The sequence below is a fragment of the Dipodomys merriami genome, unplaced genomic scaffold (assembly GCF_024711535.1).
Source record: "Dipodomys merriami isolate MVZ:Mamm:240054 unplaced genomic scaffold, mDipMer1.0.p SCAF_49, whole genome shotgun sequence".
In the NCBI taxonomy this organism is placed as follows: domain Eukaryota; kingdom Metazoa; phylum Chordata; class Mammalia; order Rodentia; family Heteromyidae; genus Dipodomys; species Dipodomys merriami.
Genome location: NW_027206057.1, coordinates 9,867,201 through 9,886,901, shown reverse-complemented (window position 1 = coordinate 9,886,901; position 19,701 = coordinate 9,867,201). Strand labels below are relative to the sequence as shown.

Here is a 19,701-nt window from a genome sequence, read left to right as displayed (position 1 = left end):
TTCAGTGTATGGTGCTTTGCGAGGGCATCCCAGGGAAATTGAGGCAGATCTAAGAGCCAGAGAAATCATGTAAGTAGACACAACACACTCCCAGCAGAAGAGAGTTTCTGGAAGGGACAACTGCCAATTTAAATATAAAAAGAGAGAATTAAGCAAGAACCCTTAAAACCACTTTCTAGATCATCTACAGAGCAATTCAGTAGAGGACTGTTATGGTGGAAACCCAAAAGAATGATCTGGAAAACCAAGTGAAGTAAATCTCTCTCTGCACAGAGTAGTAACACATAGGGGTAGAAACCATGAAAGGCAGGATCAGAGTCCAGGAAGCTAAATGCAATACACCTCTTGCAGGACTAAAGAGAGAAAGCCTGTTGTCCATGGTATAAGCCCTGTTTTCATTGTATTTGATTTGGATGCCCTGCATCTTGTATATACACTTTTCTAATTTGGAGAGGGGGAGGGGAAAAAACAAAATCCTTAAATAGGGATACCGGTTGACTCATTGTAACCATGAGATGTACAAGACACTATGTTGAAAATGAACTTTGCAACTTGTGGTGGGGGGGGTAGGGAGGGAGGAGTTGGGGAGGTGGGGAGGGAAGGGAAGGTAGGGGAAAAACAAAGGAAGAAACAATGCTCTATAGGAAATGTACTCATTACCTTACTCATGTAACTGTAACCCCTCTGTACACTATTTTTACAATAAAAACAATAAAAAGAAGGCCTGGATAAAGAGAAACAATTAGTAAACGCTGAGAAATTTTCTCTTAGTCTAGAGACTAGCATGTTAGTCAATTTCCAGGCTGGCTTGAAGGCATGGGACTCCTACCTGGTGTCAACTAATGCCATGTGTGAACTCCAAGTTCAAATGGACTTACCTTATGAGGTGCCAGGCAGAAAGACTTTTTCTAGGAATCAGCTTGGCCATGTAGTGAACACTAGGGGGCAGCATCAGTGAGTGTTGACAGGCAGGAGGGGCAACTGGAAATCCAGAGGAAGATGAACACTCTTCATCTGAGTAATATTTTCCCAACAAAAAGCAACTCAGGTAAGAGAGGTGAAGAGGACAGTAGGCCTTAAAGACTGGGAGCTGCTGCGGGGAAGGGAGAAAAGTAAAAGGGCTTCTAAAATATTATCTTATTGGAGGCAGGGGTGGAAATATGGGAATAGATAGAACAGGAGGCCAGGAAAGAGTAAACTTTTTTTTTCTGTGAGGAAAATAGTTGGTGTGTTGTTTTTAAATATTAGTGTTTTTAAATATTAGAAATGCAGTGTTTTGTAGGTAAGTGTAAAATAGTGTTTTGTAGGTAAGTGGAGATGAATAACTAATGCTATGGCTGGACCTGCAAATTAAAGAGAAGAAATGGAATTAGTTATAGCTTGAACAGAACAGCAAAACAAAAAGGGGTTGGTGCTGGTGGCTCACATCTATAATCTTAGCTACTCAGGAGGCTGTTCAAAGCCAACCCTGGGTAGGAAAGTCTGTGAGATTCTTTAACCACCAGAAATCTGGAAGTAGCTCTGTGGCTCAAAGTGGAAGATGGCTAAGCACCTTGAACAAAAGGAGCTCAAGCCCCATGTGTTCAATCCCCATGACTAACAAAAAAAGACAGTAGTAGTATGGCTCAAGTAGTAGAGCACCAGCCTTGACTGAAAAAGCAAAGGGAGAATGTGAGGGCTTGAGTTCAAGCCCCACTACCAGCACTAAAAAAGGAAAAACAGCATGTAAAATATATTATGTATATGATACCTTATTTAAATTATACATAGATGCATATAAAATGAATATAATACATATGAAGAAAAAACTGAAAAATTTAAATATTGTAGGAAATGTGATTGATTAATTCTGTCACTTAAAAATAGTGATTACCAGACTTGCATTAGAACAAAACAAGCTAAATCTAAATTCATGCTACTTCTAAGAAAAGCATTTGAACTGAGTTTTTGGTAGCTCACATCTATAATCCTAGCTACTCAGGAGACTGAGATATGAGGATCACAGTTTGAAGCCAACCTAGGCAGGAAAGTCTGTGAGATTCTAATCTCTAACTAGTTACCAAGTAGAACTGTTGTTCAAATGGTAGAGCACTGGCTTTGAGCACCAAAGCTCAGGGATAGCACTCATTCAAGCCCCAGGACAGACACAATAAACAAGCAAACAAACAAACTGGTAAAATATACAGATGTTGTTAAAGTATTTGAAGAACAGATATTTCTAAATCAAAGAGAACAGGCAGGGTTTTGGAAGTGTTTGGAAGCTTTGAACAATGCCTGTCTTTTTTGAGTTGCAATAAGAATAAACATGAGGCTGGGAACTTTATTTTTTTAATTTTAATTTAAATTTTATTGCCAAGGTGATGTGCAGAGGAGTTACAGTTACATAAGTAGGGTAGTGATTACATTTCTTTCTTGTTACTCCCTCCCTCATTTTTCTCCATCTTCCCTTACCTCCCCACCCCGCTATGAACTTCAAAGAGAAAAAAGGCTTATTTTTAGTGTATCACATACTGAGAGTGTGTGCAAGAGACCACGAGAAGAGTAGGAACCTGGCTCACTCTTTTGTAACAAGCAGCTCTTGGTAGAACTAGGTCATTCCTGTAAAACCAAATCCACTTTGAGACCAGCATCAATCCCTTGACAAGTGTGATCACAACTCAGTTACTTCACTCGCCCCTACCTCTGACAGACTAGAGACCCAGCCTCCAGCAGAGAACACACCCTACCAGAACCATATTAGATGCTCACTTCCTAAACCCTTAATTAATGAACTGCTAGGCCAGGTGTGTCAGGGATGTGGTGGATGGCTGTGCTGGAGACATCTCTTACAAGAGCAGACTGTAAGCATCCCTTCTTAACTCCACATTCCCATCCTCAAAGTAATGGCTTGGAATCTGCCAGCATGGGAGCATTTACACCATGAGAAATGGCAAGCATGGTCCATCAGGGATTTTTCCAGGAAGTCAATCATTGTAAGCATTATTGTGGGCTTCGAGAGAATGAATCTGGAGAGTTTGGAGGGTGGACAATGACACTGAACTTTGAGCAAATCTCTGGAGAACAAAGTTCAAGTAGGCTCTTGACTCCTTTCAGATCGCTGGAAACTACCATTTAAAAAAATCATGAGTGTGTTGATTAGGCAAACTAAAATTAGAATTTCAGGTCCTAAGTTTCATTACACTGTTTGTTGAAAATTTGCATCCTAAAATATAGTTATGCAGTTACCCAAGCCTCAGACAATAAAGAAATGATGAAGCGATCACTGATAATTGAGGGCTAACGTATATATGGTCTGGTTTGAGATTTTTAAGGTTAGCCCTATGCTCTTTCATTTTCTAAAAAACATAGGACTAAGACACATTGATGGACCAAGGTGTAAATGTTGAAGGGTCATCTCTGGGAATCTAAAGAAAGATCAAAAGAGGGAAGAGAATTGTTAATAAAGTGTACTATGCGAAAAATGTCATCCATACTTTTTAAAGATGTAAATTTTTTTATCAAAATCATATGATTTTCATATTTGTCTCAGTCAGAAACTTCTTTATTTGCATAAATATCTTCACACACACACATACACACACACACAAAACACACCTTTGTTTTTTGAGGCAGGGTATTGCTATATAGCCCAGAATAGTCTCAAATTTGTAATTCTTCCACTTCAGTCTTGTAAGTGTTGGGGTATCAGGCATGTACTACCATAAGTGGCTCCTGTTTGGTTCTGTTTTGGTGACAGGAATTAAACCCAGGGCCTTTCTAATAGGTTGCATGAACTCTTTCTAATAGGAAGCCACACCCTCCATCCCATCTGATAAATGTATTCTTGGGAAAAGATGCATCTTACCCAGAAACTCTGTAGTTTTCAAGGCAAATCTAATTTTATACCCAACACTCATTTATGGCTGCAGTAAGCATTTTAGTAGAGGCATGTTTTCTGATGATATTCATAGATGTATTTTCAACATTGGCAACTGGAACTATATTCTATTAGTGTGTTGTTATAAGTCATATCAGAGTGTGCCCAGAAAACAGATACTGTCTTTGAAATGATTTTTGCTAGTTTGTTTAGCAAATATTTCTGCATAATTTGCCAGGTCAGATTTTTTTTAGTTAAACATTCTAGCACTCGAGCTACATTTCTATTCTTTTCCTCTTTTCCCTACTCCCTCTCTTTTTGTTGTTTTTCATATAGAACCTGAATTTTCAGAAAGGTCTGGACTGGCCTCAGACCACAATCTTCCTACCTATGCTGGGATTATAGGCACTAGTACCATGTTTGGTCTTGCTAACTTTTTTGTAGTCTGGCCTTGAACTGAGATCTGCCTGATCTCTGCCTACCAAGTAGCTACCCAGTGTATCTGGTCTCAATCTTTAAGGGGGAGGGTCTAAAACCAAACAGCATTGGAAGAGGCTTATTTACTTGGCATCTGCTTTGAGGCATACAGGAAGTGGTAAGTGGAGACAAATGAGAATTTTCATTGACAAATATTAATCTTAATTATGTCATGGTTTGAATCTACACCAAGAACCTTCAAGTCCATATAAGGGACTTCCCTTACCATGTTAGTAAACTGATCCACACAAGCCATGCGGATCAGTTCAGGGGTTGCTGGGCTGCTCAGGGGAAAGGTCTTGTCCAGGCCTCTCTCTCTGCGGGCAGCGGTCACTGCATCATATATGGCAAACAATACAGAGGACCCTAAGAACATTCCAGCCTCACCCAGTCCCTGAGAGAAGCATAAAACATGGTCAGTAAGGCAAGATCCTTTTAGAATTAACTTACACATACATATACACATACACACACATGTACACACGGAGACACACATCCCTACATCTTTATCATCTCCAGAATGGGGAGTATCTGCATTAGCAGAGAAGAATCTGCTCAGAGTAATTTGTGTGTAGTGTCTTCCTAAATGAGATTAACTCATGAAAGTGCTACAGGATACCCCAAGCCTGAATCCAGCCTTTTGGTGTGTGTGTGTGTGTGTGTGTGTGTGTGTGTGTGTGTGTGTGTGTGTGTGTGTGTGTGTGTGTGTGTGTGTGTGTGTGTGTGTGTGTGTGTGTGTGTGTGTGTGTGTGTGTGTGTGTGTGTGTGTGTGTGTGTGTGTGTTGTACTGGGACTTGAACTCAGGGCCTCATGTTCTTGCTTGGCTTTTTTGGTCAAGGCTGGCAATCTAATTGGAGATAAGCATTTCTCAGATTTGTCTATCTGGGCTGGCTTTGAACTTTGATCCTCAGATCTCAGTCTTCTAAGTAACTAGGATGACAGACATGAGCACCAGTACTGGGAAGGCCCTTTGTTTTTTTCTGTGTGTGTTCTTGTTCTAAGGTTCTGGACATGAACCCCAGAGCCTCATACTTGCTAGACAAGTGCTCTCCTGCTGAGTGTTCCTCCCCTTTTGCTCCCAATGACATATAAAGAAACTGAACAAAAAGAAAAACAAAAACAGCAAAAAGAAAAAAAAATCCTCCTGTTTTCATATCTTTGATTTCATTTTGCTACATATTATTTTATACAATCAGATGCATAAAGGCATTGTGCTTTATGTGTTTCTCTCCTAAGAGTGTCCTTCTTTGGTCTCACTGTGTGTGAATGCCTAGGGACCTATGTATAAGTTATTATGTCCTGGTGTATTTTAGATCTAGTTTCCACATGTGAGAAAAAAAGTGCTATTTATTTCTCTGTGTTTGGCTTACTGTGAGGGTATAGTTTGTTTCTCTGAGCTGGGCTCACTCTGAGGATATATTTTTCCTGGGGCCCCTTCTCTCAGCTTCCTGGCTGCCAGGAGGTGAACAGCCCACTCTGCAACACACTTCCACCACCACAATGCTCTGCCTCGCTACAGGTCCAGAAATCATGGCGCCCAGGGACCATGTACGGATGATGATCATCATCATCTCCTCCTCCTCCTCCTCCTCCTCCTCCTCCTCCTCCTCCTCCTCCTCCTCCTCCTCCTCCTCCTCCTCCTCCTCCTCCTCCTCCTCCTCCTCCTCCTCCTCCTCCTCCTCCTCCTCCTCCTCCTCCTCCTCCTCCTCCTCCTCCTCCTCCTCCTCCTCCTCCTCCTCCTCCTCCTCCTCCTCCTCCTCCTCCTCCTCCCTTTTAGCTGCCAGACCATTTGTTTAGAATTCACAATAAGAAAGGATGACCACTATGCTGGCAGTGGGGCTGAAGGACAGTGAAACAGTTGCTCTTTTCCCCAGTGCTTCCTTGTTCCTGTTTTGGAAGCATGTGAGTGGAGGTTGACATTATATTCTGAATAATTCACCAATCACTGCAGTGATATTTCTCCTTTCTTCCCTCAAGGTCATCTGTGGGGGTGCCTTGATGAGACAAGGCCTGAAGCAGACAAACCAGCTCCCAAGCTTTGAAGAAGCCAGAGAGGAGACAGGGCTCCTCTGGGGTAAGGAAAAAGAGTCCTATTTGGCTTAAGCACGGGGAGGCAGCTAGACCTTAAGTGGCAGCATTGGGTCCTGTGTTGGGTTGGCTGCTAGAGATACTGAAGTCTGGTCAGAGGTGGAGGCAGGCCATTTAGAGAGGAAGTCAGCTCTTTCTCCCATCCATGACCCACTCCCAGGAAAGACAGGGAAGCTCCCAAGTTCTGAGCTAAAATGGGTCTGGTCAAGTATGGGCTTGGAATTAAACTTAAGTAGGGGTCGTTGTGGCTTGTTTGTTTTGTATTTGAGAACCCCATGTGTAGTAGGACAGTTACATGCCATGTGCTCCAGGAGGACCAGAGTGGACATCTAATAGCAAAGTGCCATGGAGAAAGAGAATGGAATGGGAAGATTCAGTGAAGGAACAAGGAAGAAATGTCCAAGAGCCAAGGCGAGAGTATAAAACTAATTCTGCCAACATCTCCATCTCAGACTTTCACAAACCAGAGCTATGAGAAAATAAAGCTCTACCCAGCCTTTGGTGTCTTTTACAGCATCTCAAGCAGACTAATACAGAGACTCTGCACTCTTACCTTGGATGAGTAGATGGCTATGGGATTTCTTGAATGCACCAAAGTGACATACAATTCTTCTGGTATCTCAGTGACGGTGGGGATTTTGTAGTCATCTGGACCCCGAGAGTAAAGTACACCTTCTGGGGAGTATTTCAGTTCTTCTATGGTATAAAATCCCATGCCTTGGATAAATGCTCCCTCAATCTATGGTCCAAAAAAAAAAAATAGCACAGGGGCTGGGAAGGCGGCTCAGTGGTAGAGTACTTGCCTTGCATGCATGGGGCCCTGGGTTCGATTCCTCAGCACCACATAAGCAGAAAAAGCCACAAGTGGTGCTGTGAATCAAGTGGTAGAGCACTAGCCTTGAGCTGAAGAGCTGAGGGACAGTGTCCAGGCCCAGAGTTCAGGCCCCGTGACCGGGAAAAAAAATAGCACAGGCAAGAAATGGATGACTCTGTTTGAATAAATTTTCTAGTGTGAATGGAAGTCCTTCTTGAAGTCATTACAATGCTACTAAGAGTCTTCCAGGAACTGGTGCCTGCTCCCTCATCTGGGCCTATCCTATAGGCACCTCACATTCTGATGCATGTTAAGTTAAATTTCGAAACCCACCAGCTTCTTCCTCACCTCCAGGTCTCCTCACCTGATTCTTTTCACCCTTGGCCACCTCAGTTTGGTCACCTGGCTTCAGATAAAGAATGACCACTTCTCTGAAGCCTTTTGGATGTTCTCAATTGCCTGGAACTCACATCCCATATGGGGGCCGTTGGAAGGTATTTTCCTTGTTGAAACCCCCTCTCATATCCTAATTATGACCAGAACATTTACTGAAGAAGTATTAGGAGGCACAGAGACTGTAGAGTAAGTCATATATGCCCCTATATTTTCTTTCAGTAGTTTATCTGTGTGCATCCATGTATGTAGATCTGTGCATGCATAATCTGCATGTATGTACATGTATGTACATATTATGCACATGTATATACATACATAATATCCACAGTCGATGTAGAGGGCTTTGCATGAAGCATGGATAAGATTTGGAGCATGCTGGTGAATAGCATTTGGAAAGACTAGCTGAGAAATGGGATTGGCCAGAATCTCCATGGGAAGATTCTGGAATTACGCACCTGTCCAATGTCCAGGGCTGGGTTTATGCTGAAAGCAGCATCCATGAAGATGTCAGTCCTGAGGTGCTGCACCAAAACAAAAAAACCCCACATCATATAATGGACAATTCTATTTATTTAAAATAGATTTTTCTAAAATTATATACCTCCCCCCCACCCCAGTTCTTTCATGGGGAAGACCAAGTTCATTATTCTTTACATCCATGTTTGTGTGGACCTGGTGAAGGTGGTTTGTACAAATGTCACTCTACCTTATGAGCCCCGGTCAGACAGTCCACCTCTACCTCTGAACAGGAGGCTCCATAAACGAAATAGGGATATGCGTTGCCTTCCTCCTTCTCCCAGTCCATGTATGTCTGGTAGCCCCTGAGAAGCGAAGTCAGCAGTAGAAAGAATGACATTACTCCCCCTGGTGGTCTTCTCACCTATGCGTGGGGTCCTAGAGAAGAGCTGCAGCAGCATCCCACCTGTGGTTGGAGGCCTGCTCCCCTATTCCTTGGAGGGATTTTGGGACCAGAGATCCAAGAGGACCACAGCAGGGTCAGGAGAAGTTAGAGCTAGGGAGCCCGCAGTGGGCAGGCGCTGGGATGGGGAGGGGTGTAGGTAGCTATCAGTTTTTTTTTTTTTTTGGCTGATAAAATGGCTGCTGCTCCAGAAGGCTCTGGATCATTCCTCTGCCCTGAGTCTTCCTTCCTCATTTCCTCCCACACTCCAAGGGACCCAATGATCACCCTTGACCAAGTATCATATCAGCCTAAGGAAAAACAGTCCGTACTTGAAATATCCAGTAGCTGAGAGGCTGATGGATTCTTCAAAGGCTTTTGCAATCTGAAAGAGATGAAGACACAGTTATGAAGACACAGAAGTTTAGCTAAAGCAATAGAAAAAACGCCTTCCATGCTGGGCTTGCTTCTTGCTCACACCCAGTTCTGTAGCCTGTCTCCAAGCTATAGGACCTGTTTTGCAAGGAGGGTTTTCAGGGTAGCTGCAGGCTTTCTCTGGACTGTATGGATTGAGTTGCACAGTGTACAATGTTTACTTTCTCACATTGTGGGGCTTTTAAATTAGGGATGGGGTGAGATATATTCAGGTATGTGTATATTTTCACCCTGCTTTAGTTTCCACTCATCTGCTGCTTAACTGTGGAACGTGCTGAGAAGGGGAATAATAATAATTACAGTAAATATAATAACAGTAATGTATAATATATGCTCTTATAAATAAATGTAATTATATATTTATATAGAAATTGTACATATATAATATATTTTATATATACAATTATATAAAATACAAACATATAATCATAGTAAAGTAATCCTGTGAGCTTAGGGCAGCTATTACCTCCATTGCACCTACAAGAAAACAGAACCTGAGGTTCTTGTCCTACAGCAAGTACAGGGGAGCAGCCCTAGGTGGGCATGTTGTAAGAACACTGTTCTCTAGTTCCACGAACTCAAGCTCTGAAATAAGTCAGATATCAATGAACATAGATATCTCTTTTACTCTTCTGGGAGAATTATAGGTAACTACTAATACATGAGCATTCTTTTTTTTTTTTTTTGTCGGTCATGGGGCTTGAACTCTGGGCCTGGGCGCTGTCCCTCAGCTCTTCAGCTCAAGGCGAGCGCTCTACCACTTGAGCTACAGCGCCACTTCCAGTTTTCTAGTGGTTTATTGGAGATAGGAGTCTCACTGTCTTTCCTGCCCGGGCTGGCTTTGAACCGCGATCCTCAGATTTCAGCCTCGTGAGTAGCTAGGATTACAGGCGTGAGCCACCACTGCCCGGCCTACATGAGCATTCTTGAATGGACACTGCCCACCAGACAGTCTTCCTTCCTCCCCTCCTTTCCTCTCTCCTCCTCTCTCCTCCCTTTGGCTTTCCTTTTCCTTCCCCTCACCATCCATTTCCTTCCCCCCTCTTTTAATCCTTCCTCTGCCCCCTCCCCATTGTCTCTTTCTCTCTCTCCTTCCTTCTTTAGTGGAACAGAAATTTGAACTCAGGGCCTTGTGTTTGCCAGACAGTCATTTTTATCTTCAAGCTACACAGCCAGCTCTGTTCTTCCTGGCTGGGGCAATAAGAAAGACTCACCCATTCTTCCCATTTTCCTTTCGGATTTTTCCTGATGATGGGCTGAAGACGTTCCTTAAGTATCTGACAGGCATTCTAAAAATAAATATTTGAAGTGACATCAAAAACATACATACAAGGAACAGCAAAATGTTAACTATCATTTTTGTAGACTTCCGTGGGATTTCTTAAACTTGAGGAATGTATGGACTCTTTTCAGAGGAAAACTCACTGCCTTCTTGTAGATTCTGCAGCTTTGACTTCCTGTTCTTTTTATTATACTGTTTTTAAATATATGCTACTAAAGCTAAGTAGAGTCTCCTTAGAGTTATAGCAGCTCTTTTGCAACTATAAAAACCAAAATGACAGACGGTGCACACCAATGTATAGCCCAATAAAATCCAGAACGACAACATTAATTTAATTGAGAGATGGTGCTGTTTTCATTACCCCAACTAGAAAAATCTATAACCATTAAATAATAAATCTCTACTAGCAATCCCCTCCCCATCCAGCTCCTTAACCCTTAGAGGACTCTGCTGGTCAGAGCTTCTTGCAAGGTGTGAGCTGCCTCAGAAGAAAGTGACTGGAGGTGGCCTGGGGCTCAGGCTGGGGCTGGGACAGGCCACAAAGGCTACAGCCACAGGAGAGCCGCTGCCTATATCAGAGCTGCCCAGAGTCTGTCTCTAGGGCATGCATTTGAGCAGTCATGAGGAAAGGGTTAGAAACAACATCAAATACCAGCCAAATCACATGGCTGGCTCTTCCCTGTGGGACTCCCATTCTCTGGTTCTGCAGGGAACTGAACTGCCAGCTATAAAGTTGGGGCTGAGGGAGAAGGTACAGAGGGAATGGGGGAAAGCCCCTCTATCCTCTTTCTACTGGACAGAACTGGGAAGTTGAAGACATTGCAGTTTGAAGTAAATTTTGGAAGCTTAATTGCTGAAGAACAATAAGATGTGAATAAGGGTAATTGATGGACATCGAGAAGCCAATTAAACATATTCCACTATTAGGAATAAAATCATCCTATGTGCCAGGTGCTGGTGCTCATGCCTGTAATCCAAGCTACTCAGGAGGCTGAGCTCTGAGAATCACCATTAGAAGCCAGCCTGGGCAGGAAAGTCCACACAGTAAGACTCTTATCTCCAATAAACTCAGAAAAAGCCAGAAGTGGAGCTGTGACTCAAATGGTAGAGCATGAGCCTTGAGCATAATGAAGTTCAGGGACAGTACCCAGGCTCTGAGTTCAAGCCCCAGGATTGGCCTAAAAAAAAAAAAAGCATCCCATGAAACAGTCTCCTTTGCCCTTTTATTGCTGGGTCGACCCCTAGTTTTTTGGGAAGGACAACTGGATTTCCAGAGAGATAAGTTGCCTGGCTCAGCTTCCTGGTGGAGCCTGAATGGGACCTCGCTGCATCTCTTACCCAGGACAAGGGGGGGGCTGCTGAGGGGAGCAAGTTTTTAGTGACAGCGTGGATTACCCACAGCCCGGTGCAGCCGAAGCACCAACTAGAGTTTCAGTAAAGCTGGCCTGGCATCTGGGCTTTACCAGCAATTCGCAAGGGACCTAGAGCTTGATCTCTCCTGGTCTCTGTTTCATCTTCCATAGAAGAGAAAAGGGTGAGATAAGGTCCCCTCTTCCCTCCCCCCCCACCCCTTTCAGTCCTGGTCTTTGGGTGACTGAAAACGGAAAGGAAGGTCACCTGCACAGCTCGCCCATTGACATCCGTCCCCATGGAGCCCGCTGTGAAGAGCGCGTTGGGCACCGTGGTGGTGTTTGTTTCTGATAGGTGTATGTACGAGGAGGGGATGTTCAGTTCTCGACTCGCCACCTGCCGAGGCCAAGGAAGAAACCATATTGACGTCAGTGACTTTAAACGCCTTTCTACATGGTCTTTCTAGTCCTTTTAGAACCAAGTAGGAAGCCTGGCCTCGCTGCTACAGGCAAACACTGCAGCTGGGCTTTAAATGCAGACAACTGAACAGGTGTGCCCATCATGGGAAAGTGTACAGGTATAGAGGTGTGGTCATAAGGAAACAAGACATGTGCAAAGTAGTCCCCACGTGGAGGTGGTGTGGCCTTTTGTGTGTGTTGGTACTGGGGATTGAACTCAGGGCCTCTTGCTCTTGAGTAATTTTTCTGCTCAAGGATTGGGCTTTATCATTTGAGCCACACCTTTACTTCCTGTTTTTTACTGCTTACATGGAGATTAGATTCTCATGGACTTGTCAGCTTCAAACTGTGCTCCTCAGATCTCAGTCTCCTGAGTAGCCTGGACTATAGGCTTGAGTGGCTGGCACCCAGCTTCTCTATAGAATTTTGTGGCTTTCAAGTTCCAAGAATCCTGTGAAATGATGTTCTGTCTCTCACTAAGAGAGAGGCTTTTCTTTCCTACACAATTTTTACTCAGCATCATCTTACACAAATTCTTATTTCATATTAAAAGAAGGGAGATTTTGTACTGCACTAACCTTTTGCTATTTTAGCACAATTAGTGGCATACTTCTTTTTTTGAACACACATTAATGGCCAGTCCTGTTGATGAATTCTTAAGCAGATTATTAAGTCTGAGAGCTTATCTTTTCATCCTATTACACATATCCATTTCTTTTTGCTTCCTTTTTTGGGGGGTGGTAGGGTAGTACTAGGGGTTTGGATACTGGGTTTGGTGCTTGTACTTGGGCCCCACTCTTGGCCCCATTTTGCTTAGTTTTTTTAAATTATTTTTTTTCATATAGGATCCTGTGCCTTTGCCCAGGCTTCAAACTTCTACTCTCTGAGTAGTAGGGATTATAGTCATGAGGCACTTCTGGTAGTTTGCTTGTTCTTTAAGATAGGATTTCATTAACCTTCCGGAGCTGGCCTTGGACTGTAATCCTACTGTTTCTGTCTCCTAAAGTGGTTAGGATTACAGGTACAAACTCACTGTGTCTGGCCCGACATCCATCCATCCTTCCTTCCTTCCTTCCTTCCTTCCTTCCTTCCTTCCTTCCTTCCTTCCTTTCCTTTTTTTTTTTTTGTTGGTCATGGGGCCTGAACTCTGAGCCTGGATGCTGTTCCTCTGCTCTTCAGCTCAAGGCTAGGGCTCTACCACTTGAGCCACAGTGCCACTTCTGGCTTTTTCTGCTTATGTGGTGCTGAGGAATTGAGCCCAGGGCCTCATGCATGCAAGGCAAGCACTCTACCACTGAGCCCAGCCCCAGACACATTTATTTCTAATTGAGGACTTGAACGTCCACATTATTGCTTTAAGATAAATATTTTATCTTTGAAAACTGGAATCATGTTTTTCAGCAGACTTAGGGGCTTGGGTCTTTCATAAGTAGAAGAAACAATATAGCATATTTCCTCAATTCTAACACCTCACTTTCCTCACCTGTTCCCTGCATTTTTGCATTCCTAAAAGCCAGGATGAGTCTACCAATTGACTTGTGCATTTAGTGTGATGGCATTTCTCCTGCGCAGCAAGAAAACAGCTGGCGCACTGACTGCCACAGTGATGGCCCCTCCACTTGTCTCACCTGAATCATTTTGGTGTGCAGGCCTTGTCCCAGTTCACAGCCGCCATGAGTCAGCAAGACAGAGCCATCCAGATAGATGTGGACCAGAGCTGCTGCCTGGAGAAGTAATTGCAATTGTAACATCACTTTGGAAAGTGAGATAGACAAATACTGCTGTGAGTTGACCCAAGGTTGCCGGATGAACAATTTTGCTCCATTGAACCAATCTCTCGTTTGTTATTCTGGAGGAGAGAGCTATTATTGCTGGTTACAAAACCCCAGACTTGACATCAGTCAAGGCAGATATATAAGTCAAGTCATATTCCTTCCCTCTTGTCTCCTGGATTCCTTTTGGTTGTCTGGGGAATTGCCTTCTCAGAGTCCCAAACTGCATGGTATTTCATTATTTTTTCCTCCCTATACATTAATTAATTGAAATTAATTGAATTAATTAAAAATTAATTGAATTAATTAAAACATTAATTGAAAGCAAATGGAACCTGCATGACTAAATCCCTAGGCATGACTTCTAAATTCTAGAGAATCTGGAAGAGCCTTGAGATGTTTTATAGTTTCTAGATACTGTTTTTTTCAGAATCATGTGTGTGTGTGTGTGTGTGTGTGTGTGTGTGTGTGTGTGTGTGTGTGTGTGTGTACATGTGCACATGCCTACTTTCATTCTAAAAATTCGAATTCAATCACAGGCTGGAGGTTGAACCTGAGGGGTACTGGGGCTTGAACTCAGTCTTGTGCTTGCTATGCAGGTGTTCTACTGCTTGACTCATGCTTCTAGTTCTTTTTGCTTTAGTTATTTTTTTCAGGTAGGGTCTTATGTCTTTGCCTGGGACCAGCCTTGGATCCTGATCCTCCTACTTATACTATCCAGTAGCTGAGAACACAGACATATAACATTATATCTAACTTGTCGGTTAAGATATGGCCTAGTTAACTTTTTCTCCAGATGCCTTGATCCATGATCCTTCCAGTCTCTGCCTCCTGATGAACTGGAATTTTGTGAATCACCAAGCTTAGCTTAAATACCCATTTTTTAAAGTTCATGGGTGATTTTGGTAGTTGTTCAGGTTTGAGATACACTGATCTCATCAAAATTATTTGCTTTGTACATAGGAGACTAGAAGTCTAGAGAAGGAGGAAGGTTAAACCCAGCTGCCCAGAGTGTGATGAAGTAAAGAATAGAATCCTCAGTTTCTGACTTGAGCCCAGTTCTTGAAGATGATGTCAGCTGGCTTTGCTAAGTAACTGCTGCTGTCCATCTTTTAGGCTGGCTGTCCCCTTGAAGCCATAGAACCTGCATGTGGCTCTAGGAACCACACCACAGGAAAGAGACTCTGGATGGCTGGAGTATAAAAGGTGCTTCTATAAATTGGTAGACTTTCTTAAAAAGAGTAATCTAAATGACACTCATGCATGTGGTCTGGAACCCTACTGTTCTATGAATGCCTAGGCTCCTGATATGTATCAACTAACTTATCTTTTCTAGTGTTCTGGATGTGATAGATTTTTTTTGAACCATTAAGTTCCTAACAGGAACTTATTATTTATTTATTTTTTAATCCCCAGTAGTACTTGGGTTTTAACTCAGAGATTCATGTTTGCTTGCTTGGCTGGTGCTCCGTATTGTTTGAGTCAGGCTTTCAACCTGGTTTTTTGCTGGCTATTTTGGAGGCAGATTCTCACAGCGTTTTCATCCTAGACTGGCTTTGAACTATATTCTTCTGCATCTCAGTCTCTTGAGTAGCTAGAATGATAGGCATGAACCACTGGTGTTCAGCTCTATAAAAACTTAAAGAAACAATCTAATTGTTATTATTAAGGTGGTGTTCACAGGCCTTTCCATTTCACAATTCAGGTAATGTGTACATGTCTCTTTTGGACAATTTACCTCTTTCTTTGCTTTCTCCCAGTTTCACATTCCCACCCCTGCCCACAAATTATAAGATTTTTTTTTTTTTTTGGTCAATCACGGGGCTTGTATTCAGGATCTGGGTGCTGTCCTGGAGCTGTTTTTTGTTCTTTTTTGTTTTTGTTTTTGCTTAAGGCTAGCATCCTCTCATTTTGAATCACAGCTCTACTTCTGTTCTTTTGGTGGTCTCATGGACTTTCCTGCCTGGGCTGGCTTTGAACCATGATCTTCAGATCTCAGTTTCCTGAGTAGCAAGGATTACAGATATGAGCCACCAGCAGCTGATTGTTATATTTTGAAAGAGGAGCCTCAGTCTAGAAACTCTAGTCTCAGGTGTGTAACAGGGAACTCTATCTGTTCGGGGACCTCTAACGTGCCTAATGGCCTTATGTTCAAATCACCCTTCTCCCCTCACTAGAAACTAGGAAAGTGAGAAAAGATTCCTCTCTCCTTACTTCCAGCTCTCTTACTGACTTGAAATTTGGCTTTATTCTCCAGTATCCATGTTTGGGCCTACCTGAGCTGAATGTCACTGTTGATTGATTCCTGAGGTCCTCAATATTGTATCTTGCCACATCTATTCTGATACCTGTAGTCCCCAACCCTTGCTTACATCTACTCTATATCTTGATAAAGGGAATTATCCTTATCTTTTTTTTTTTTTTTTTGAGTCTGGTCATGGGGCCTGAACTCTGGGCCTGGGTGCTGTCCCTCAGCTCTTCAGCTCAAGGCTAGCATTCTACCACTTGAGCCACAGCGCCACTTCCGGATTTTTTTTTGCTTATGTGGCACTGAAGAATTGAACCCAGGGCCTCATGCATGCAAGGCAAGTGCTCTACCACTGAGCCACCTTCCCAGCCCCTACTCCTTATCTTTTGAGACATCAGAAGCCATTGCCTTGGTGACACACAATTGCCTTTTTCCTCCTTCCTTCCTTCCTTCTTTCCTTCCTTCCTTCCTTCCTTCCTTCCTTCCTTCCTTCCTTCCTTCCTTCCTTCCTTCCTTCCTTCCTTCCTTCCTTCCTTCCTCTCTTTCTCTCTTTCTTTCTTTCATGTTGGAGATGGAACCTAGGACCTTATACATGCTGTACCACTGATCTATACCTCTAGCCCATGCTTGTTTTTGATCAGAGAATCAGCCATTTGGAAACGAGCTGTTGAGAGGAGATGTATCTCCCCACCTCACCTGATTATAGAAGGCCATAGGAACCCCAATGGTATACTTCATGGGAATGACAGCAAGCCCCCTCTTCTTCCAGTAATTCTTCTTGTTAAATTCCTCTGCAGCCTGTTTCCTAACATAAAATGAAGATTTCTCCAGGCAATCTTTCCAGCATCTTCTCAGGGGCTCTGGATTAAATGTCTGATTGTAGGCTGTTTTGCTAGTTTCCTTATACATGTTTATTTCTCTGACCTGAAAGGTAGAAAATAAAAATGACTTTTTAAGGATGGATGCATATGAAGCATGTATTCTTGTTTAATGTTTGATATTGAGAAACTTTCTAAAGAAAGAAGCAGCTATTCAGATGGCCACAAATATGCCAGCACAAGTGGACGTGTCTAACAATGAAATTATAACAAGAATAGCAATAGAAACCACTACTAAATACTTTGTACATTCTATAGATGAAGTGTGTTTATTTTAATTAACAAGAAGCTGCAGAGCTATCAGGAGTGATTATTAACTCTAATAATGGTAAGACAAAGTTCTCTGAATTTAAGATTCTTTCTTTCTTTCCTTCCTTCCCTCCTTCCTTCCTCCCTCCCTCCCTCCCTCCCTCCCTCCCTTCTTTCTTTCTTTCTTTCTTTCTTTCTTTCTTTCTTTCTTTCTTTCTTTCTTTCTTTCTTTCTTTCTTTCTTTCTTTCTTTCTTTCTCTTTCTTTCTTTCTTTCTTTCTTTCTTTCTTTCTTTCTTTCTTTCTTTCTTTCTTTCTTTCTTTCTTTCTTTCTTTCTTTTTTTCTTTCTTTCTTTCCTTCTCTGCCTATACCGAGGCTTGAATTCAGGGTCTCTTACTCTTACCACATGAGCCATACCTCCACTTTTGGCTTTTCACTATTTAATTGGAGATAAGAGTCTCATGAACTTCTCTGCCGGGGCTGACTTTCAACTCTGATCTTCAGATCTCATCCCGCTCCTGAGTAGCTAGGATTATAGGCATGAGCTGCTAATGTACAGCTTCACAATCCTTTTCTTCATAGACATTCTCAAACTAGCTTTCCAGTCTTGAATTGTGGTAAAATGTTTGCACCCATGGCTACAACTATTCCTCCCTCTTCCTGCACTAGAATAGTTTTAGACTAATTCTGTGATTAGTCTTGTAACTTAGCCCATGCCACCCTACATAGTAATACTGAGACTTGAAAACTGCTTGTGCATTTAGGCATGCCACGTTCTTGCCATTCTTAGGGACTCTGTGATCCTCATCATGATAATGACTCTCTCGGCCAGCCTCCTGGAGTTCAGGCCAGCCTCCTGGAGGGTGAGAGACACAGTGAAACAGACTTCTTTCCAGCTGCGGTATCCCCAGAAGCCAGATAACTACCAGACACATCAGCAAAGCCATCTTAAACCAGAAAGTTCCAGTTGACCAAGCCCATACCACAAGAATGCTCCAACTGGCCCACAGACCCATAAGAGATACTATTGTTGAAACTACTAGGTTTTTGTGGTTGACTTCACTACAACAACAAAAGCTAATGATGGACAATGTAATTTTTCTTTGAAACCACAGGGAAGCTGATATAACACTCTGTTAGGAGCTGAAGCTATGTGAACAGATGATCATCCGGGCATTCTGACTGTTTACCTCTTCCGGGGGTAAGTTGCACCGTGCTGCCACAGCAGTTATATAAGCTTCTACCATCACCGTTGCCTGAGGGAAGCCAAATCCTCGAAAGGCTGTGTTGGATGGCAAATTGGTTTTGCAAGGCCTACCTCGGCAGCGGAAATTAGGAATACTGTAGGAATTTTCAGATTTCAGCACAATAAACTGCATCACCTGAATTAAAGCAAAAATGAAACAAAACTTCACCTCCATCTGATATTCAAAACTGAATATAGCTGAAATATAGCCCAAACCCTTCACAGAACTTCTTTAACCTATATGATAAAATTCATAAAAGTGTATGACCAAATTTGTAAAAGGATGGTGCACAGCTCTCTGGGTAAGGCCCGCAAAATACGTATTTCTCATTTACCAAGTCTGATTCATCGGGAGTGCATCCACCATTGATGTAGTACTCGACATCAGCAGCTTTGATCTCTCCATTGTTCATGAACCCGATCTGCCAAGTGATCACAGGGAAGACAATGCTCTCAACGGTTGTTCTGCGTAGTCGGCTGTGCAGTGCACACACACACACATCTGATTATGGTTGTGAACCAATACTTAGCATAAGAATATGACTGGATGTGATAGTCAATAGAGAAGCGCTGAGGACAGTGCCCAACAGAAGACTCTGCCTGGTTTTAGGCAGCATCCAAACACTCCATTGAAGAGGTGTGACATTTAGCAGCTGTCTTTGCTAAACTTCTAGCTTGCAGTACTCACTTTGTATTTTCCCAGGAGTGGGTGGCGGCCAGCGGTTATCAGCATGTCATCACCACGTTCTAGGATGAAGCGGATTGGGCGGCCAGTTCTATGGGAAACAATTCTGTTAGGATGCTACATACTTCATAACATTGTCCAAATATGGAGCTGGGAGAAGGGGGCCTGAAGTCATTTGGCTTAGTGGCTTTCATGCCTTACCTTTGGAAAGCTGCATGACATTAAAGTTAAAAAAATGAATTTTCTAGTTTAGTCATGCCTGAATATTTACATATTGCGATGATACATTATTTGGTTATAATTTCCTTTTTAATTTACTGTTACATTGCATTAAGGAGTTTCATGGTCATTTTTCAGTAGAAATCGGGTCTCTTACTTTGAATTTTACTTTGGAAGAGTAGATGGAGCGTTAACATGTTATCAGAAAGGGAATCTTGTTGTATGTGTATTTGTGTGTGTGTGTGTGTGTGTGTGTGTGTGTGTGTGTGAGTGTGCAAGTGCACATGTACTGTAGCTTGAACTCATGGCTTTTCTCTCATATTTGGCTGTTTCACTCAAGACTGAAGCTCT

General features: G+C 42.7%; 1 protein-coding gene across 1 annotated transcript in view; it reads right to left on the bottom strand.

The window, feature by feature from the left end:
- Window positions 1-2,461: 2,461 nt before the first annotated feature.
- Window positions 2,462-19,701, bottom strand: part of LOC138809301 (aldehyde oxidase 4-like) — a 58,808-nt gene continuing 41,568 nt past the window's right edge. Inside the window, exons 23-35 of the mRNA XM_069995852.1 lie at window positions 19,135-19,222; window positions 18,782-18,868; window positions 18,391-18,582; window positions 16,771-16,998; window positions 13,683-13,778; window positions 11,864-11,992; window positions 10,179-10,253; window positions 8,862-8,914; window positions 8,338-8,452; window positions 8,087-8,152; window positions 6,975-7,160; window positions 4,560-4,727; window positions 2,462-3,404 (exon numbers count right to left, since the gene is read on the bottom strand). Coding sequence (XP_069851953.1) covers window positions 3,351-3,404; window positions 4,560-4,727; window positions 6,975-7,160; window positions 8,087-8,152; window positions 8,338-8,452; window positions 8,862-8,914; window positions 10,179-10,253; window positions 11,864-11,992; window positions 13,683-13,778; window positions 16,771-16,998; window positions 18,391-18,582; window positions 18,782-18,868; window positions 19,135-19,222 — 1,537 coding nt within the window. The 3' untranslated portion in view covers window positions 2,462-3,350. The remainder of the gene's footprint in view (window positions 3,405-4,559; window positions 4,728-6,974; window positions 7,161-8,086; window positions 8,153-8,337; window positions 8,453-8,861; window positions 8,915-10,178; window positions 10,254-11,863; window positions 11,993-13,682; window positions 13,779-16,770; window positions 16,999-18,390; window positions 18,583-18,781; window positions 18,869-19,134; window positions 19,223-19,701) is intronic.